The sequence below is a fragment of the Dipteris shenzhenensis genome, chromosome 25, assembly GCF_047967505.1.
Source record: "Dipteris shenzhenensis isolate YYH24624 ecotype China chromosome 25, Dip_SZ_1.0, whole genome shotgun sequence".
NCBI lineage: Eukaryota > Viridiplantae > Streptophyta > Polypodiopsida > Gleicheniales > Dipteridaceae > Dipteris > Dipteris shenzhenensis.
Genome location: NC_141620.1, coordinates 28,544,737 through 28,567,220, shown reverse-complemented (window position 1 = coordinate 28,567,220; position 22,484 = coordinate 28,544,737). Strand labels below are relative to the sequence as shown.

Here is a 22,484-nt window from a genome sequence, read left to right as displayed (position 1 = left end):
CGTCTCTCCAAGAATGGTTTGCCTGTGTTGACATACAGTAATAAGGTCATCACACTGGCGCAACAGTTGGGCGTGACAGAGAGTGCCAAGATGACGCAATTCATTCGAGGTTTGGACACGAACATACGTTTTACCATTTGGAACGTCGACCCGCCGGGCGCTGACTTTCGCATAGAATCAGGAGATGATGCTGAACGCGGGAAAGCCCAAGCAGGTCCAGAAAGATTCCAAAGCCCCGCAGTAGTCAAACAACACAGCGGGTAAGGATCAGAAGAAGGAAAACCAGTTTCAAAAGAAAGACGACCAGGCTTATGGTCAAAAGAGGGAGTCCAAGCCAAAGATGACTTCGGATGAGAAGGCTAAAGCGGGTATTACAGGAGGCTATCTACAGCCCGATGAGCAGAAGCGATACCACCAAGAACATCGCTGCTTTCATTGCCACCACATCGCTGGGCATGGCAAGAAGGATTGTCCGAAGTCGCTTGCCGAAAAGGATGCGAAAGCACCTACTTCATCCGTCGCTAATGTATTGGCTCTTCCAGCTCCGCCTCCATCCTCAGCTATGAATGTCGTCTTCCCTGCTTTGAACGCCGTTCCCACGGTGGTCTTTCAAGGTAAGAAGGAGGGCGACTTCTCAGATCAAAAGAAGGCGCTCATTCGAGCGTATGGCACAGCTAACGGGCATCAGTTTATTGTCCTGTTCGATATGAAAAGTTCAGAAGATGCCATCTCCCCTCAGCTTGCCAAGACACTGGGGTGCACCTTGGTGCCTCACGAGCTTGCAGTGGACGGGTTCACGCCCGGCTTGCGCACACACATCACGCATAAGGCCATCCAGTTCACTTTTTCAGTTCAGAAGGCCATGTTTACGCGGGATTTTATATTGACTCCTTCGATGGGGTGCGACATGATCCTCGGGATTCAGTGGTTCCGTGAGCATGTTCCGACGCTTGATTGGCAGCAGGACACCTTCACGATTGTGGAAGGTTTACCTGAGCCCCCCGTGATACACGGTGATCTGAGCATACCAAGGATTCCATTAATCTCTCATATTCAAGCAGGTCGCACCGTCCGCAAGGGTGCCATGTGTGCACTTGTCTATGTCCAGTGCCAGATCACTGCAGTTCAAGCCGCTCCTCCGATGGGGCAAGCAATGGTGGATCTACTCCAAGAGTTCAAAGACATCATGCTCCGGGACGATTTGTCACCCCAGCTACCTCCCAACCAACTGGAAGACCATCCCATCCATCTACTTCCAGACTCGACACCTCCAAGTAAGTTCCCTTATCGACTTTCAAAGTCTATGGAGGGGGAGTTAGAACGTATGCTCATTTCCTGCAAACAAACGGCCAGCGCTGAAGATGTAGCTTGTTTGTTTATCAAGTATTAGTATCCCATTGGAAGGTTGCCAAAGACCATCACATCCGACAGGGACTCTAAGTTTACGTCTAACTTTTGGCGAGCCTTGTTTGATAATTTTGGTACTAAGCTGCAGATGTCCAGCGCTTTCCATCCGCAATCGAACGGTGAGACGGAAACGTATAATGGTATGGCATTTGATATTTTGAAATCATATTGTCATGATGCTCAGGGAAAGTGGGAGCAGTTTCTTCCGCTTGTGCAGGCCATTTTGAACGATACCTATTCTTCGAGTATTGGTCGCACACCTTATGAAGCGGCGTTTGGACGGCGATTTATCTCACTCCTCACCCGGATGGTGTCTCCATCTCTTGAAGCCAACAAAACCACCGAATCCATGGCAGAGATTACGGAGTCCGTGAAAAGCCGCATCGCCAAAGCTCAAGCATCGTATACATGCCAAGCTGACAAATCCAGACGAGATGTCAAGTATAAAGGGGTTCAATGGGTGTATTTACGCATTATCAAGCAACGATTGAAGCAGGTGGGCAAGCGATGCCCTAAGCTGTCCTTCAGGAGCTTCAGACCATTCCCTATTATTCAAAAGATCAACGATGTCTCAATGAATTTACGCCTACCAGACAATTGGACTATGCACAACGTGTTCCATATAGCTTGGTTGAAGCCATATTTTGGACCTCCTCTTTCAGAGATTTCCGACCAGCAGCAACCAGAAGTTCTTGATGAAGCCGAAGTTTTGCAGCTAGAGCAGATCCTTCTTCATAAATTCAAGCATGGGTCAGGACGCAGGATCCGGGAGTTTTACACCAAGTTCCGTGATCGAGGTACCCATGAGGCAGTGTGGTTGGACGAAGATTTTTACCAAGAGTTTCCCCAAATATTGGCGGACTACTTGGAAGCAATGAACCTACCGCCAAGTTAAGGAGGAGGGAATGTCACATGCACCCCTGCACTTGGGTGCAAGGTGACACACTGGCTACATCGACAAGTGCATTATAGTTCCCAGATAGGAGATTTTGTCATATGCTGTGACCCCTTTGTGAGCCCTTGTCCAGGGACAGTCAGGCACAAGCTACGTAGGTCAGTCTCTCAGCCTTAGGTCGAGTCAGTAGTCAGTTCTTGTTCACTAGTACCCACTAAAGAACCGTAGGTTAAGTGTTTCCATCTTATAGTTTAGGTCTTAGCCTAGGTTAGGAGTCCCTTTAGGGTCCCCAAAGGCTGGATAGGTAAGCAGGGAAGGCTGCCCAAAAACTCCCCTGGCAAATGAGCAAGGGAGGGCTTTTTATAGGCTGGTTGTAGGCCAGCCGGTCTGTAAAACAGACTGAGTCTGTAATACAGATTGAGTCTGTAAAACAGACTTAGCCAGTCTGTTTACAGACTGGGTTGGCTCAGTCCAGCCCTGTAAAAGGGCCCTTTGGCTTCCCTGTTTTCTCATTCAGTTTGCTGCTGCCTTCAGTCCTCCTACAGCTCCACTTCAGCCTCCTGTGCAGCCCCTGAGATCCTCAGATCTGGCCCTGCTCTAGCCTCAGTCCCTTGGCCATCAGTTCAGCCTGATCTGAAGGTGACCACGCAGCACAACAGTCAGAGGTTTGGACCAGCAAACGGAGAGAGGTTTGGACACTGTTTCCTCAGCTTTCTCAGCTCTCTTTTACAGTTCACACAGCTCACTCTCAGCTCTATATTTCCGTCATCTCTCAGTTCTCTCATGGGATCTATCACTTCTAGCTTTTCACTCTCTCACTCACGCAGTAACCCTGCATTCCACTAGACAGCACAAGCCTCTTCCTTGCCTTGCAGAAGCGTCCTACATCGTCAGTGTGGACAGCATCAAGGTCTCGGTATTGGTTGGCATTGCCTCTCAGATCTTTGGGTCTGCTATACGTGTGCACAGTGAGCTCTTCAGAAGCATGTTCCGTGCTCTATTGAAGAGTGTTCTTTGTATTTCTCAGTTCTCCAAGTATAAAGCAAATTCTCCCCTGATTGGGGGAGGGGGCCCTCAGTGGGTACAAGGACCCAATCGGTTGTCGACTCTACTCTCTCTCTACCCTCATCTCCTTCCTCTCTCTATGGTAAACAACGCTCATTCCTCGCTAAGGGTTTAAAGGTCTTGCTGTGAATTACACAATCAGATAACCGTTGCATGTTACACCAGTGAGGATATGGATGTAGCTTGGCACTCTTTTACCACAAGGATGAAGTATGTCGTCAAGCAATATGGCCACCAATATTTAGGGGATCAAAGACTCAATGTTGCAACTGCAAAAGAAAATGCAGGAATACTCGAAATTATGTCAGCTACAAACATTGCAAAATGCTGAGATGCTTGATTTTCTTACAGCCAGGACTGCATAAGACAAAATGACCAGTGCAAGCTTCAGAAACGGCAAATTCGTGCAAGACAAAAAGCTTTTGAGGATAAGGGTTGCTCATCAAAAAGCTTCTTTAAAAGTCTGCACACTTCTAGACAAAAACAATCCATTGCGCGGGTTTAAAAATTGGATGGGACTTGGACAATGGATACTTTTGAGCCTGAAACTGAATGCTTGACCCATTTCAACCAACTATTTGCAGCACCATTGCCACGTACTCCATCACAGATTGAAGCTAGAAATCTTTTTTGTAATACTGTAATGCCTATAGTGCTTCCCCAAGATGCTTTCACTATGGATGTGCCTTTTCTTCAAAGTGAGCTAGATGATGCTTTCAATTCTTTGGGTGCATGGAAATCCCCAAGATGGGATGAGCTTACAGTGGAATTCTTTCATGCATATTGGGGTCAACTCAAGGGTCCGATCCTTCAAATGGTTAACCATTGTTGGGAGATTCAACTCCTCCCACTGGGAGATTTAACTCCTCCCACCTTCATGGAAAGAGGGACTAGTAAAGTCGTGTGAAACCCTTTCTGATTGGAGACCTATCACTTTGCCTGTTATCTACAAGCTCATAACAAAAACGTTGGTCAATCGATTGAAAGGGGTTCTTCATGCAGGTCTACATCCGGCTCAGTATGGTTTTGTGCCACAAAGGCAGATAAATGACAACATTGCCAATGCATATATAGGCATCGAATATGCCAAGTATACAAATCAAGATATGCTAATTATGCAGGTTGATATTGCTATGTCTTTTGATACTAGGTAATGCATAGATTGGGTTTTGTTCAAGAATGTCCAGTGCTATCTTTTGGTTATATCAAAATAGTACTGCTCGCTGCATGATTGGTGGTGATCTCTCCCACCCATGGGCGTTGGGTATATCAGTGAGGCAAGGATGCCCTCTCAGTGGTTTACTTTATGCCATTGCTACCGATCCATTATTGTCATACATGGACAAACTTACAATTGAGGGCAGTTTGCATGGGGTACAACTTCCAAATGGCAAACACTTTATGGCTCAAGCATATGCAGATGAACCTTTCTTCTTTCCACACAACATTCAGTCGGACATATGCTTTATCATGGATGCTTTGGAATTATATGGACTGGCTGCCAGGCTACATATTGATTTTCAAAAGTCTAAGCTCTTGCCTTTGACTACAAAAGATTGGCATGAGCTACTATGGTTGGGTCACATTTTGGAACCAGGACAGCTAATACGGCACTTGGGATACCCAATTGGCTGGTGTATATCTTTAAGGAGGAAACTTCTTGGGTGATGCAACAAATACATCATAAGCTAGATTACTGGAAGCTCTCTACATGTGCATCTGCACATCGTACAAGAAAACATCATTGCTTATACACAGTTCTATTTGCTGCTTACAGCATGGGATAAGAAAACCTTGGATACTTTCATGTCATATGGAAAACGAGAAAAGACAAGAAATCTCTCCATCTCCTAAAAGTTAAGCTAAGTTTGTTCTCCCAAAATGCATGGAGGGCTCAATATTTTAACATACACTATCATTTGGTTGGTTACTTTTGCAGCTCAAAAGAAGCCATGGACTCAAATGCTTGCTGAAATGTGCACTAAGGTTCGTACACATGCTTTTGGTAACTGGGAGACCACTTTCTAGGATTTTATTCTTTTCAAGGAAACATCCCTAGCAGTACTTTTTCAAGCTGACTGATTGCTGATTGGCAAGTAATCCTACAATACATCTGCTAGTCTGGATGTCCACCAGATATGGGAAACAGTATGGCATTTGAGAGCATACATTGGAGCAAACTCTTGCGTGTACCTCTTGCTGTGGTAGAACCCCGAAAAGCATATTTTCTTGCGTTCAAAGGTGTCCAATATGTGCAAGATGTAATCCAAGATGATGGTTCTTTCATGTCCTTTCCTACAGCAAATAGGCGTTATGGTTTGGGCTTGCAATCTTGTGGACTTGTTCAGCTTCCCTTCTCATACTTTCTTTTTCTTTTTTTTTTTGGGCAAAAAGAGACTTCTATTAGGTATTAAAGAAAAACCGTTAGAGCAAGCTTCATACGGGATACATCATGCAATGCACGAAAAGCTCAAGAGTCAAAAAGAAAGGATTGAGGCTGATAGTTGTTAGAATTATAGATATAATTCAGCAGTGACCAATGTAATATAATAAGCTAGTTAGGGGCACTTTTCCCTCTTTAAGAGGTTTTTCCCCCTAACCGCAGTTAGTTCACTAACTATGGTTAGTGACTACTAAGGTTTTGTCACTAGGACAAAACCTTATCTTTTCTCACTTTGAGTTGTACTCTTTACACTCTATTCTATTGCAACTACGTCTTCAGCTTCCAAGCTTCCTGCACTCTCAATCTCTCTTGCTCTAACTCACTCCCTATTCCTTCATTTGGTATCAGAGCATGTTCAAGAGCTTTGAGCTCCTTGCTCCCTTCAGTTCCAGCGCTTAGCCTCAAGCTTTAGTCTGCTCCAATCTGTCCGTACAGTCCGTACGACTGTACGGAATCCTGACGCACAGTGTCGTACACTCCCGTAAAACCTCCGTACAGCTCCCGTCCGTACATCGCCGTACTTGAGCAGGAGCACCTGGACAACCTTGTCGTACTGCCCGTACAAACTGTACCGTACAGTTCGTACTGTACCGTACCACCTGCACCCTTCACAGATTTGTGTGCATTTCTGCATTTTCAGATCTGTACTTGCAGATTTACACAGGTTACCTTCAGCCACAGGTGTTCTTTGGCAAGCACATCTTGCAGAAAACCATAGTTTGGTTTAGTTGTGTGGAAGTACATTTGGGGCATTTTGTATATTGCAGACATTGCAATCATTGTGGAAGTTTGGAGCTACATCTGGAGCAAAATTGCAGATCTAGTCTGAAATTTGGGGCTTTTGTTTAAAAATTGCAGATTTGGGGCTTTTAGTAATTTTGCCCCTTTCTGGCTGCAATTTCTAGCCACAAATTGGGGCTTTTGTGTTGAGAGAGCATTTTTTGGAGTATTCAATACATACTGCCTTTCTTGGAGTGTTTGGAACACTTTTGGCAGATTTTGGAGAGTGTTTGATGCTTGGACAGATTTCTGACAGCTGAAGTACAGAAATCTAAGTTGCATATACAGCCCGTGCTTGGCTGTGTTTTTGGGAGTTGTGCATTTTATTCCCAGTAAGGGAATTCAGCTTTGTATCTGCTTCAATCTCTTTCTCAGATATGGCCCATCAAAATCAGAATGAGTTCCAGTTCGGTGGTCTTTCACAGGAAGACAAATTGGATGGTACCAACTACTCCCTCTGGAGTTTCATGGTACGTAATATTCTGATTTCTCGCAATTTATGGGATTATGTCAATGGGGATGAAATCCGACCAGCAGATATTGCACCTGCTACCCCTCCTCAGCAAGGAGGTGGAAGAGGTCGTGCACAGGGTGCAGCTGCAGGACAAGTTGTTGGTGCAGCTACAGTCAATACTCCAGAGCAGAAGAGATGGGATTCACGGGATGCCTTATCCTTTTCATGCACCTCTCTTTCAGTGAAAAGATCAATCATTCCACATATCCGGTCGTGTAAGACCTCCAGGGCAGCATGGGATATTTTGGAAAGCATGTATGCAGCACGGAATGATGCCAGGGTATCTTTCTTAAAAAGAGAGTTGAGCAATACACATATGGAGGAGGGTGACTCCATGTCAGTCCACCTCACAAAGCTACAGGATCTCAGAGAGCAGTTGTTAAACATAGATGAAATTATTCCTGATTCAGAGATGATTACAACCACTCTGAATTCTCTTCCCGAGTCTTATCTCAGCTTTCACACTTCGCTGAATTTATCATTGAGGGGGGGTGCAAATCCTCTCACTTTTCATGAGTTGATAGGACTTCTGCTTCAGGAAGAGCAGACCAGGAAAAATTTGGCTTCACGTGCAGGTGAACAAGCCATGCTCTCAAAATTTAAATCAAAAACAAAGGGACAGGCAAAGACAACAGCAAATCAGCCTTCCAGTGGGTCAGGACAGCCTTCACAAAAGGCTAAAAGTGATGCAAGTAAGCCCAAAAAGAAGGGTTTTTGTCACTACTGCAAAAAGCCAGGTCATCACATAGCAGAATGCAGGAAAAGGATTGCAAAAGAAAAGAAAAACAGCTCAGGAATGGCTGTTTCAGATTCAGCCCCTTGTGCATCTGACAGTGGGGATGCTACAGCCAACTTTGTTGGTCAAGATTATGCCTTTTTATCTTGCATTTCAGATTCTAGGTTGGTTGTTCCAGATGCTTGGGATAGTACAGCCTCTTGCAATGATGATACATATGCATTTTTGACTTGCAGCTTTGACTCTTCTATAGATGCATCTGCTTTCAGTGTTAATGAAACACTGAACACATGGTATTTTGACAGCGGTGTATCCAAGCACATCACTTCTAGGAAGTGTCTTTTTACTTCCTTGCATCCACCTCCTGTTGGTAAGAAAGTCACTTGTGCCAACAACTCCTCATATTCAGTACGTGGCACAGGAGAAGTTGAGCTCACTGCAATTGATGGCTCAATTTTCAGACTTTCAGATGTCTTATATGTGCCTGGCATAACCAAAAATCTCCTTTCAGTGTCCACTCTTAACAGAGGGGGATTTCAGGTCATCTTTGAGGATGACATATGTGCTGTCCGAGACAGGGAAGCTAACTATGCCTTAATGTTATCTGGTACTCTGCTGCGTGGGCTTTTTCAGCTTGATATTTTTGAGAAAAGAGCAGCCCATGCTCTGGCAGTTTCTACCCCTACAGCTGCCATGCAAAATGCAGAATTATGGCATGCCAGATATGGCCACATGCATTACAACAGCTTAATGACACTTCAGAAATTTTCAATGGTTGATGCATTGCCACCTCTTGAGATACCTCCTCCACATGCCTGTGAAGGGTGCATTTTAGGTAAGATGCATAGATTCCCCTTCAAGAAGGATGGTTCAGTTAAAGCTGTTCGCAAATTGCAGCTTATACACAGTGATGTCTGTGGTCCCATGAGGACTCCGTCATTGGGTGGTCATCTCTACTTTGTCACATTTATTGATGACTACTCCAATTTTACTTGGGTTTATGGGCTGAAAAAGAAATCTGAAGTGTTCACGGTATTTAAACACTTTTCAGCCATGGTTGAAAATGAAACCGGACTCAGGATACAGACATTACGCACGGATAGAGGTGGGGAATACCTATCTCCAGAATTTGATGCTTTTCTCAAGCAAAAGGGTATTGTCCATCAGCTCACTGTCAGGCTTACCCCTCAGCAAAATGGCAAAGCTGAGAGGAAAAATAGAACCCTCATGGAAATGGACAGATGTATGCTGAAAAGCAAACACATGCCTCATAAATTTTGGCTTGAGGGTTTGATGTGTGCCAATTACATTTTGAACAGGGCTCCCACTAAGGCTTTAAAAACAAAAACTCCTTTTGAGGCCTGGAATGACAGGAAGCCTTCAGTGGATCACTTCCGAGTCTTTGGATGCCTTGCCTATGCACATGTGCCAGTTGAATTTAGGCACAAATTGTCAGATAAAGCCATCAAATGCATATTTGTTGGATACAGTGCAGAAAGCAAGGGGTATCGTCTCTACAATCCTGCTACACGCAAAATCATTGTAAGTAGAGATGTGATATTTTCTGAAAATTCAGCTCACACTCAGGCTGAATTTCAAATGCCTTCATCTTCAGAGGATGTCTTTCAAGGGTTGCTACCCATTGCTTTGGGTTCCCCTGCTGATTTTTCTGATCCAAATCAGAATTTACAGCAACCTTCAAATGCTTCAGTTCCGCCAAAGGATGTCTTGCCTCCTCCACAGGCAGTGGAACAGGTGGTGCAGCAAGAAATTGCAGACATACATGCAGCAAAAACAGTCCCAAATTGGCTGTTACAGACTCTCAGGGAAAGTAAACTTGATGCTCCGTTACCTGGCAGGACTCGCAGTGCAGCAAGGCACATGGAAGGTGCTAATTCAGTGGAATCAGCATATGCAGGTACTCTTTTTGATGAAGAGGAGCCTGCCACATTTGAAGCAGCAAAAGGCAATGTGCATTGGATGAATGCCATGCAAGATGAGTTGCAGTCCATTGCAAAAAATCAGACTTGGGATGTTGTGGACTTGCCACAGGGTAAACATGCCATTGGCACACGATGGGTATTTAAAGTCAAACGGAAGCCAGATGGCTCCATTGACAGATATAAAGCCAGGCTGGTTGCTAAGGGCTATGCTCAGAAAAAGGGCATAGATTATGAGGAGACATTTGCTCCTACATCCCGGATGACCACCATCCGATCAGTAATTGCAATGGCTGCACATTTTGAGTGGAATGTTCATCAGTTGGACATAAAAACAGCCTTCTTAAATGGGGACTTGCTGGAAGAGGTGTATGTCACACCACCTCCGGGCTTTGAAATTACAGCAAATGCACTTCAAGTATGCAAGCTCAATAAAGCTTTATATGGGCTGAAACAGGCCCCTCGTGCATGGTATGCTAAGATACATGCCTTTTTGACCAGCAAGGGGCTGCACAATAGTCCTACTGAGAGCACCCTCTACATCAAGATGGATGGGGGGGAAATATTAGTCATCCTTCTTTATGTCGATGACTTACTGCTCACAGGGTCCAATGAAGAAAAAATTGCAGATTTCAAAGCTGATTTGCAGACCAACTTTGACATGTCAGATTTGGGGCTGCTTCACTTTTATTTGGGGATCCAGTTTTCTCATGAGAGACGTGGCACTGTTATGTCTCAGTCTAAGTATGTTCAGAAACTCTTGGACAGATTTAACATGCAAGAGTGTAAGCCCATAGCCACTCCTATGGAGTCGGGGCTGAAACTCACAATGCATGATACAGGAGAATCAGTTGATGCCACACTTTACAGTCAAGCTGTTGGATGCCTCATATATCTCTGCAACACTAGACCTGATATTCAGTTTGCAGTATCTCAGGTGAGCAGGTACATGCACAGCCCCAAAACTATGCATTGGCAGGCAGTTAAGCGCATCTTCCGTTATTTGCAGGGCACCAAGTCTTTTGGCTTACTATTTCCCAGGGGGGGTGACTTGCAGATGCATGCCTACAGTGATTCAGATTGGGCTGGTGATTATGACACTAGGCAGTCCACCAGTGGCAATTGTTTCTTTTTGGGTAAATCTTGCATTTCATGGCTGAGCAAGAAACAATCTACAGTGGCTACCTCATCATGTGAAGCTGAGTACAGGGCAGCTTTCACAGCAACAGTTGAATGTGTCTGGCTGGGACGTTTATTTGCTGATCTTCATCTGTCTTTGGAGGGTCCTTCTCCAATTCTCACTGATAGTCAGAGTGCCATTGCAGTGGCAAAGAATCCAGTGTTTCATGCTCGCACGAAGCACATTGAGGTTCACTATCACTACGTCAGAGAGAAGTTGCATCCAGGAGAGATCAGTATGATCTTTGTGTCCACACATGACAACGTTGCAGATATTTTCACCAAAGCGCTACCACGTGAGAAGTTTGAGGCATTTCGCAGTGCCCTGAACTTATATCCGTTTGGTGATTGATCAGCCTTGTACATGACATTGGCACTGCAGGGGGGTGTTAGAATTATAGATATAATTCAGCAGTGACCAATGTAATATAATAAGCTAGTTAGGGGCACTTTTCCCTCTTTAAGAGGTTTTTCCCCCTAACCGCAGTTAGTTCACTAACTATGGTTAGTGACTACTAAGGTTTTGTCACTAGGACAAAACCTTATCAATAGTGCCATCTCAATCCGGTAGAAACCTACGAGAAAAAGGGAGAACCCCTCCAAACTCGAAGAAATAAGAAGCTACCCGTGAAGGGCCCTGCATGCTAGCCCAAATGGCTATCAAAGTGTGAACCGTGTCAGTCCAAATACCCGTGAACACCTATGATGGGTGTATCTGGGTGCCATCCAAGGCCTCAGTACATCTGGCTCTCCAAATGTGCAGCCAAAATCTCCCAAGAGGTGTCTACCGAAGCATGAGAAGCTCTGAAGGGAGTAAGTGGTACATCTAAAGAGAGCAGGGCTCTATCACCTGCCGGCGGACCGAGAGTGCCCAAGAAGAAGGCTCACCCTCATAAAACACATGGGGCCCGATAAGGGATAACCATGCGATCGAGCCCCAAGTCATGAAGAAAGGGGAAGTGTGAAAGATGCTGAGTATCCGAGCAACCCCTTTCCAAACAGTCCTCGCCTGACTGCAGTCCCAAAGGCAATGTCGCACTGACTCCTCTGCAGAATGACATCGAGGACAAGTGGGATCAGCCCCAAATCGTGATCTTCACAGGTTCACTGCAATCCCTCCATGAATAGAAAGCCAAAAGAAAAGAGTGATCTTTCTATTTCTGAGGGATTTCCAGAGCCTCCTCCAGAAATTTCTACGCAAATCTGCGGTGATGAAGAAGCTTTCCCAATGGGGGGCTCTGGAGGGAATCCAACCCCTACTGTTCAGCTGAAATCTCCTGGCATTACCAACCGTGAAACGAAAGAAGGGAATCCCCCTCTCACGGGGCCCATGATCTATCCACTCCCACTCTCCTGGGTCCCACTGCAAGCACCTAATAGGTGCATCTCCATATAACCACAACCTCCAGGATCCCAAGGCCAAGAGCAGAGGGTCGGGGTCTAAGTACCACTGCAAGCCCACTCCATGGTCCACAAATCGAGCAATCCTGACAGGCTGAAAGGCAACCTCAAGAAGAATGCCATCCTTGGATGTAGAGAGTAAACCTCCATCCCCAACGTCAAAGACCAGTGCATCTTCCCCGAGACCTCGGAGAGCGATCACTTGTAAAGGAACTGATGTCCTCGAAGCACTTCTGGTGGATATTCGGACGATATCACTCATCCCTTGCCGACTATAGCCCATTCTTTTTGTGGGTTAGATTTACTGCATACTGGACCATCTCGCATGATACAACCCATCGCATGTCCTCTCATGCTCCTTTGGATACCTATGCATTCTTCAGGCGTTCTTTGCATATGTCCCTATATGATGCTTGTCATATAGGTGACATTTCCCTGCATCTTTTAGAAGTGCTTTCCCACTGCTTCTAGCTGCCACACTTGGTGGTTGGATTTTGTAACTTGCATTAATTAATTGAATCAGTGGTTTCACAAAAAAAGTGTATGTGTGATCCATGCTACAATTCCTCATAAGGTGAGATAGTTCCATTTTAAGGCTCTCACAAGGGAGTATTTCTGATCAAAATATCTCTAAAAACATATCTTATAGGGCATTGTTGTGCTTGATATAGAAAGAACTATAACAACATCAAACCATCCCATAAATGCAAAACAAATGTTGTAGATTAAACTCATGATAGTCAGCCTTACTATTGAAACTATAATCTCCATCACACATAGCAGGGAATATAAATATAGCTCTATAGAAACAATCACCTCAAAACACCACAACTTCTATGAATAGTTCACAAGGTGACATACATGTGTACTAAGACCACAACAAAATATATTCATGATAAATGCAATAGTGTGAGCAAACTCATTCTGTAATGGCAACATAGCGGGGCCGTCCCAACCTCATATAGTCACCTACAAGGTAAAGACCATAATTACCATCACACAAAGCAGGTCCTAGCAGCTATGATATCCCCACTAACATCATAGAACTTGCAGCTGAGTAGTATTCTCTCTGTCAACCATAGCAAGACTTTTGTTTAACTAAGCCTTGTGCATTGCTCACTAAATGGATGGCGTAGATTGATGCTTTCAAAGAACATCGGAGCATGTTTGAATTTAGAAATAGATTGTGTTCGTAGGAAAAACAGGAGTCTTAGACAAAATGCTCCATTGGAATCTCAAAGGCCAGACAATTATGCTCAGCTTTGTATTTCTTGCTTGCTCATGCATACAAACCTTTTCTTGCAGTTCGTTTGAACTACTTCACTACTACAATGTCATAGCACTCAAAAGTGAATAAGGCAATGCATGTGATATACTTTTCACTCAAACAAGCAAACTCTTCCACCCCAGCGTACTGAAGTTTCGCCTCACCAAATCCTATGTGAATTACAGAAATCCCAAAAAACAACAAACAGCCTCAAAGATGTTCATTCTACAAAATTTGATTGAAAGTTAAGTATCCCACATTCTTTTCAACAAAAAGGTTTAACTTGATCAACCTATTAAACAGGAAGATTTAATTCAAAGTAACAGATCGTATGAGGTCTTTAAACATGTCAAATTACCATTGCAACAGAAAATCCTTGTTTCTGTAAAGCAGCTATGAACTCGGCCTTGTCTTGAGGCCTTAAGCTGGCATACACGTGTTCCTCTCCTATGCCAACAGTCTTTGCTACACATGCAACTGCCTCTTCCCTGTCACCAGATAACAGCACAGTCTCTATTCCCATCTCATGTAATCTGCAGATTCCATACCTCAGGAGAGTTAAGACTTGGCCTGCTATGCTCAAGAAAGACGTATAAAGATTTTCAGTGCCTCATGAATAGCTGATTTTATGTATTGTCTTTTTTATGCTTAATAAGATGTTCTTATCTCCGTGGGGGAAGGGGGGAGGGGGGGGGGGCGGGGTTCATCTTCTACATCAAGGAAAGTCAAGGCTAGAACTCTTAAATTAACAGCCATGCATTACAATCAAGCAACACTGGTCCTTGTACACAAAGAAGCACCTTGACACAGTTTGCTTTGCATCTTCTCGCAAGATATCCGTCACAGCCATTGCTCCTAAAATGCCTGCACCTTCCATCCCCACATATACGATAGTCTTTGATTCACTGGTAGACATATTTCCCATTTTCTTAGAAAGAACTGTACTCAACTGGCTCTCCAGGCTTCTCACTTCTGATGATAAGGCTCCTTCAAAAGATGCAGACTCTGCACGAGATCCTCTTTGGCAACAACCTTGAACCCACTCGAGCAAGCCAACAGCGACAATCTTTCCATCTACATCTGCCAGGGCACCATATCCTGGCTCTGTTATGTGGCCACAACTCGAGGGTATAACTAGACCCATACTGTCACACTTTGAGAGTACTGCAGAGGCGATGGGATGACAAACATGTCTTTCAACAGTAGCAGCTAATTCTAAAACAGCCTTCTCATCATAATGTCCTGCTGTAGCCACTGCTGCTACACTTGGCTTTCCTACAGTCAGAGTTCCTGTCTGCTCACACAGAAATTTGTTGAGGAAAATAGCCAAAAATTTTCATAGCATATTTACCTCCTGATAAACTTCAACTTTATTTTCAAAGATCAAGTGTCAAGTTTTGCAGAATGACCTTATCAAATATGATCTTATCCACACCAGCCAACCGTTCCAGCACATCACCACCTCGCAAAAGTAGTCCTCGCTTAGCACCTGTAGCATTGAAGTCAAAATATCAGAGTACTGAATGTTGCTTGCAGCTTTTCAACACCTGCAACAGATAACAATCAAAAAATAGTATGATCCTACAGATACACTGACAATGTGGAGATTTTGGAATTCAAAAGTATTAAAGTGGAAACCTCAAAAATATCATACCGTTTGCATCCGGTCCTCCCAAAGTATCGATGCCTATTATGTGTTCATTAGAAACAGTGACAGGGTGTTCAATGTCTGTGAAAGTACTTATGTGGATCTGCCATTTACTGACAGTTGTTTCTCGAAACTGTATAATGAGCTCGTCATATTCCATGCTTGCCAAAAAGATAATTTTCAATTAGGTGTTGTATAAATGAGCATCAATGTGGATTGCATCATCTTTAATGCACCCACAATGCTTTATCCCATTCAGGTAATATTTTTAAGTTCCATTATACTCTATGCCATTTGGGGCCCTATTGTCCAAAAATTCATTCACAAATGTCCAAGGAGCATGCAATTGTTAGTCTTTAAATAAGAGGAAACATGCTAAAATTGGGCCTTATGTGCATCCAATTAGGAGAATTTTGCATGGAGGTGGGTTGCAACCTCCTTCATGCCCTTGTCAAAGAATGCAGAGGCCAAAAGAGTAGCAATCACACGATAAGAAAACATGTGGAGAGGAGCAGGAGAGACCACAAGCACAGTTTTATATGACCTACAATACCGTATCATTATCCACAATGGACACACGCTAATCTATGATTAGGCACTAATAACAATTAATCCATATGAACATGTTAGCATATGATATATACACCAATAGCATTGATTTCTAACACTCTTTCTTAGAGCTTAACTGGAAAGGAACAAGTGCTAGCTGAGACCTGAAGTGCTGATTCTTGTAGCCTGTATGAAGATGTTGGCAGTTCAATCCTTAGGTCTCACAAACACCAGATAACAGCCTCATTCAGAACCTGTTCTCCAACAAAATGATGACATATTGCAATATGATTTGTTTGAGCAACAGAGGGTTTTTGGAGAAAGGCTCAGCATATCTCCATATTGGAGGGTCCCAATCTCCATAACAGCTATGACCAGCTAAGTGTCCTTTAATAGGACTGAGAGGAACCTTCTCCAGAAGTAGAGGATACATGCCTTCTGTTTCTCTTTTGTACTCTTATGGTCCACACCAACACTTACTGCATCTTCATATAGATGACTATCCTTGTACAACTTTAGCTCTACACCCACTCTTTTATACCTCTGCACCAAGATCACTGTTTTTCTATTTTCACTCTCTGCGGCTCAGAGGATTTGGTTGGGCTCCCTTAGGGTCGTGGCCAAGGTACTGAGGATCTGTCAAGCCTGGCTGATAGAGGGGAAGTGCTCCTTCTCCATCGAGGCGACTTCACAAGTCTACCTAATTGATGGCAAGAAGGTCACATCATCGATGTCTCTCTCCTGACAAGATGGCCATCCCTAGCTTGCTAGATCCTGAGTAGGAGACTCAGTCAATGGGCACCCTTCTCAATATTTGGCATGATAACATCTACACCTTGCAGACGATTTTGGAACAAGATGCAGAGGATTCTAGGAATAAAATTGAAAGGCGTGAGCCATTTTGCAAGACGTGGCCTGAAGGCACCTTCTACACTTTCACAGATAGAGGTACCTGGTACATGTTGGTTATTTAACCCCCCCCCCCCCCCAAACCAGCGCACAGACGTTGGCACCGCTTTCAAGGTACTCTAGGCAGTTAGCTGAGACCTTGAAAGGAAGGGTGCAAGATGGCCGCCACCGTTCCTTTCAGTGCATTTTTGGATTGCTGAATTTGTATTCTCAAATTTTTCTAACAGAAGGTCCCTTTTTCTGAGGGGAAGAAGAGTGATAAGCCTGAGAGATGGAATAATGATAATTTTGAACTCTGAAACATCAAGAGATTGCCGCACCTAAGATAGCTATTGTGGATCCTAACACACAGTTCGTCATTGAAATGGATGCTAAATAGGTGCTGCTCTACTCCAAGATGGGAGACCTGTTGCTTTTGAAAGTAAGGAGGTAAATGATGCCCAAGTAAATAATTTCATGAAGGAAAAAGAATTATATGCTGTAATACAAGCCCTTAAAGTATAAGACAAAATGGAGGATATGCTGAGGACATATGTTTCCAAGAAACCATCAAATTGCGAGGTACCTTCCAATGATGGAATTTGCCTATAATAGTGCTAAGCATTTGCATACAAGTTATAGATAGTCACTATGCTTATATAGGGATCCTATCCCCTAGATCACCAATTGTAACCTGGCGCTGGAAAATCCGTACACTTCTCGAGACACAGTTGAATCGCCAATTAGAAAGAGTGTTGGGAGAGAAGGGTAAGGAGAAAAACACAGCACTAGGGCCCAGAAATAAGGGCTGGACCCCCCCGAAGGTCTTTAATGCAATGGAATAATCTTTGTACAACTGGCTCTTGAAAGAGCATAGAAGTGAGTACAATTCTGAATACATCTGGGAGGACAGAGGCCTTTCTTTTATAGACTAGGCCTAGCAAAAAGCTAGGGCCTGCTTTCTAAATGCTCCTTTTCCATAAAAGCTAAGCTTTCAAGAATTTCTTCCTAAATTGGAGGTTTTAGGTGCCCTTTTAGTCTTGTGGGCCCTCTTTTAAAGAGGTGCCGCCTTGTCCTTGCTTAAGAGCCTTGTGGGACCTGCTTTTCGTGCTTTTCTCCCCAATCTTGAGTGCTTTTTGCACTCTCTTGGGTCCTACACATAGCACAAATAAATTCCAACACTTTAACCCATTAGAGGTTAGCGAAATGCATGCATTCCTAGTTTTTGGACTATTTCTAGTCCCTTGTGGGCATCCCCATAGTTCTCTTTTTACCAATGTAGGGCAAAAGTAAAACAATAAAACTTATTCCTAGTTAACCAACTTCACCATTCTTTGACCGAAGTCAATTCTAATAAAGATTACTCTTTATTTTCTTAGGAGAAGTCCCAAATGGTGACATCCCCTCGGCTTCTAAACCGTTGTCCTCAACTGAAAAGCTTCTTGATACAACTGTAAAACTTGAGGATACTCTAAGAAGAATTCCTCATCTACCCACCTGGCATAAAGTGCTGAATAATTCTTAAACTTGACAAGATATCTACAGATAAGATTGCCTCTCGGTCCTTTCTTCTCTATATGATATACGATTTGTTCTGGTTGGAGGATCTCCTCCATCTCTTCCAGCTCAGGTGGCTCTTCTTGAACTGGTTCTGTGGGTTATGGTCCTTGATACTTCTTTAGAATGATTGGAAGAAAGAGCTTGAGGAGCTGAGCTGAGCGGGTGAGCTCCCCCGCCATCCGCGGACCTGCGACCTAGCTGCCCCACTGCTTGCTGCTCCTCTACCCCGCCCCTTCCCCCCTTTCGCCTCCCCTTCGCCGCCCTTCCACCCCGCAGCCCCACTCTCGCGTTGCTCCTCCGCCCCTGCTCCGCCCTTCCTCCTCCCCGCCATCTCACCTCCCGACCATCTATCCCCTCCGCCTTCTTGCCTCCCCCCGTCTTCTTGCCTCCCCCGTCATCTCACCTCCCCCCGCCATCTCGCCTCCCCCGTCATCTTTCCCCTCCGCCTCTCTCGCCCTCTTCTCCGCCCCTCTTTCCTCCCGCGCCTCCCTTTGGCTCCTTCACTCCCTCCTTCTCTCCTTCTCTTCTCCCTCTTTCTCTCCTTCCCTTTCTTCCTTTTATCTTCCCTTCTGCCCTCTCCACCTCTCTCCTCCGCCTCTTCGCCTCGCCTTCGCCTCCCCCTCAAATGTCCTTCTTCCTCACCCCCTCCTTTTTTTCTCCTCTTCCTCCTTGCAGCGGGAGCATTTATGCTTGTTAAGGCGAAAGAAAATGTTGGTGGTGACCCTTGGCCTGTTGGCCAGAGGGGCTCTATGGCAGCACCCTTGAATCCCACAACCGTTAAGGTTCTTCTTTCCCCAGCTGACAAGCAACAGGTATAGAAGACAGTTCAGTCCCTCCAAGACAAGGCGCTCGTGGGCAGAATTGTGGGCCTCACACCTACACGAACACAGGTGCGAGAGTGGATCCAGGCAAGCTTGACATTAGAGGGCGACCACATCGAGGGGGTCACCATCTATGGAAGAGACGTTTTCCTCATCCAGCTGAGCTCCCCCGACACTGACTCGACACTCGTGTAGCAGAGTCCCATCCTCCTTGGCCTGCATCTACTTTAACTTTTTCCTTGGTATCATGGCTTTATAGTGGAGGACGTGGACACAACACACCATGTTCCCCATTTTTCGGTTGCACCCCGATTCCCATGGCTCCCCAAGGAGTATCGAGCCATCCTCCCCTCCATTGGTCAGGCATTTGGCACCGTGCTCGAGTCCCCACCAAAGTTGGCTGCCTCAGTTGTAGCAGATGACGGGGTCCCCACGATCAGACTGGTGGTTGAGAGCCCAGAGTCCCTCCCAGAGTTGATCCTTCTAGAGACCCTTGAAGGAGGCACACTTCGCCAGCGAGTAGAGATTTCTGGCCAGTGTCTTCAGTGTAGACAGATGGGTCACCTAGCCAGAGATTGCCCCCGTGGCCATGGCCGACCGCCTCCCCCCCCCTCCCCCGCAGAGTAGGCAGAGCCAGCAGACCAGAGTCCCGCGCCCCCTCAGATAGGAGCAACAGGAGTCTCAGACCCCCCGGGTGACCCCCTTAGAAGGGGACTAGACCTAGGTTAAAAAGAAAAAGAAACCAAGTAAATAGGCTCACAAGCACCGTAGGCAGAGGGCCAGATGCACAGAGAGAGAGAGAGAGAGAGAGAGAGAGAGAGAAGGTTGTCCGTGAGGCACCTGAGGAGGAGGAGTAGCAGCCCTTGCATGGGGATCCACCTCCCTCAGTGGAAGGGGCCACCGCCCACCCAGATGATCCTCACGTGATAAAGGTTCAATGTCTGCACCCCTTGCATTAGTAGCGAGCCCCAGGAGTTCTTGATGTAGCGATTGCAGACAGTAGCCAGACAGTGGCTTAGGAGGAGAGGATCCAGAGCCCCGACGAGCCTGATTAGCAGGGAGAGCCTATGATCGCCCCTATTCCTTCCCCTCCCCCTGCAGATCCCTCCCTCCACTCTCTCCCCCCCCCTCTGGGTTCCCCCTGCACCCTCCTCCCCCCCCCTGCCCCTCCTGATGTGATCACTTTGCCTCCCTCTCCACCTCCGTAGCAGGTTCTTCAACCTCCCTCCACTCCCTTGCTTCGACACCCCTGCCAACAGGCAAGGGTAAGACGACGTCCCCTTCTGCTCCCTCACCGCAGCATCAGGCCCATTCAGGGAGTGAGCCAGAGGAACAGGGCTCGTCCTCTAGGTCAGCAGCTCCCCACCTACAACTTGGGGGCCCCTTACTGTGAGACTTTTGAAGGTTGGGACCCTGGAATTACCAGGAGATCCCAGACTCCTAGCCTTTACCGATGGAGATAACGCTTATGATTCTGCAGCCACGGAAGGGGGGTTTGATCAGCGCAGTGGGCTCTCAGACACACCCCGTTTGGAGTTTCCAGTTTGCCTCCACAGGGTTGGAGAGGTGGACTCCAGAGGTTTTTGATGCTATTATGGGAGAGCAGATTTCACGCATGATGGACGAGTGGATGCACGGGGACTGGATCTTTGGTACGTCCATGGTGCAGAGGTGAATTTTCAGCTGAGCTTCACGCGAGAGGATCCGATGTGTGGTTTGGCGGTAGGAGTTATCAGATTGCCAGTAGAGGCAACGGTGGATCATGCATACTATTGGCCCCTCCACAAGTGTGCGGAGCGGTTCGAGGTGGAAGTCTCCTTCATGATGAAGTGGGCACGGAAGATCGGCATTGAGCCGGTATCCACCCTAGTACATCGTCGCACAGATACGGATTATTCGCCCTCCAACCCGGCAAAGTCACATAAGGCAGTCTTTCTGGAACAGGCACCCACTCACAAGAGAGCCTTGTTCTCTACACCCCCGTCCTCATGAGGTGGACCATAATGAGTTGGAACGTACACGGGCTCCACGACCATGCTCGTAGCTAACCGTAGTACCTGATACTCTGGTAGGAGTTGCAGAGGGCAATGGTAGGACGGATAGTGGACATCCTTTTGACTTAAGAGCATATGTTCTCTCAGCAGCAGACATCAAATGGCATCACCACCTCCTCCCAGGGAAAGGTCCGGAGGAGTGGTCCCCTGCAGTAGGACGGAGCAAAGGGGTCTGCATCTCGGTCTCACAGACTTTGGCTCCAGAGATCTACGATCACGGCGAGCTTATCCCAGGATGGCCAGTTTGGATGGGAGTAAGCACGGGAGAGTCCAGGATTGGGATCTTGAAGGTGTATGCCCCAGTGCACCGCCTAGCCTTTTGGAGGAGGCTGACAGAGTGTCTTCCGGATGTAGACTCCTAGATTGTTAGAGGGAACTTCAACGACCTTGAGTTTGGGGAAGACAAGCAAGGCGGCGCCTCCTTCTCTGAGATGCCAGCATAGCACCTGGGAGCAGTTCATTTTCATGATCAATGGTGGCAGGGACCCGTGGCAAGAGCCGATGATATCCACTTTTTAAATCAATACAGCTGAAAATCATGGCCCCTTTCAGTCTGTCCAAAATATCATCTATGCGAGGGATTGGAAACCTATTCATGACTGTCATTTTATTAAGAGCTCTATAATCCACATACATACAATAAGAGCCATCCTTCCTTCGAACTAAGAGCACTAGACAAAAGGGTGGGGAACTAGGCCTGATAAGTCCTTTGGAGAGTAAATCATGTACCTGTGCCATAATTTCTTCAGCGCTCACACGATAAGGTGGTCGATTTGGGGGCTCACTTCCTGGAAAGAGCTCTATAACATGATCTTTAGGTCGTTCTGGAGGAAGCTCTCCTTGTTGAGAATCGGGAAAACAATCTTTGAAAGATTCTAGAAGCTGAAATTTTTCTTTTTCTGAAGGACTTATTCCCACTTGAGGTTCACCCTCTTTCTCTTCACCAAAGACCATATACGCAGAAATTGCAGACTTTATTGATTTAGCAATGGAAATATTTGATACAACTTGAATGGTCTCGCCTTTTCCCTTGGCCAAAATCTTGTGCTTCTTATTACGATGCACCAAATTGAGGGTTCTTGCTTTAGAATCAAGAACTACCTCCTTTCTATGGAACCACGGCATACCCAAAATAGCATCATAATGCTTGAGTGGTGAAACATCAAACTCTTCGTGGTCTACATAGTCCTGTTTATGAATTCTGAGCTTTCCAATGAAAAGTGTGACTTTGACTGGATCCCCTTCAAAAACATGCTCTTCATCCAAAGATAATCCCAATTCTTCCATCTTAATTCCTAGCTTCAAAGCTAGGTCTTCTGAAATGAAATTATCGGTAG

General features: G+C 45.6%; 1 protein-coding gene across 2 annotated transcripts in view; it reads right to left on the bottom strand.

Moving 5' to 3' along the window:
* LOC147885703 (copper-transporting ATPase PAA2, chloroplastic) overlaps window positions 1–22,484 on the bottom strand; it is an 87,463-nt gene that overhangs the window by 42,845 nt on the left and 22,134 nt on the right. For both annotated transcript variants that reach the window (XR_015543390.1, XM_087396057.1), the window contains exons 12-14: window positions 15,037–15,116; window positions 14,428–14,921; window positions 13,986–14,160 (exon numbers count right to left, since the gene is read on the bottom strand). Coding sequence is in view for 1 of the 2 variants with exons in the window: in XM_087396057.1 (XP_087252183.1) it covers window positions 13,986–14,160; window positions 14,428–14,921; window positions 15,037–15,116 (749 nt within the window). In the remaining variant the exon portion in view is untranslated. The remainder of the gene's footprint in view (window positions 1–13,985; window positions 14,161–14,427; window positions 14,922–15,036; window positions 15,117–22,484) is intronic.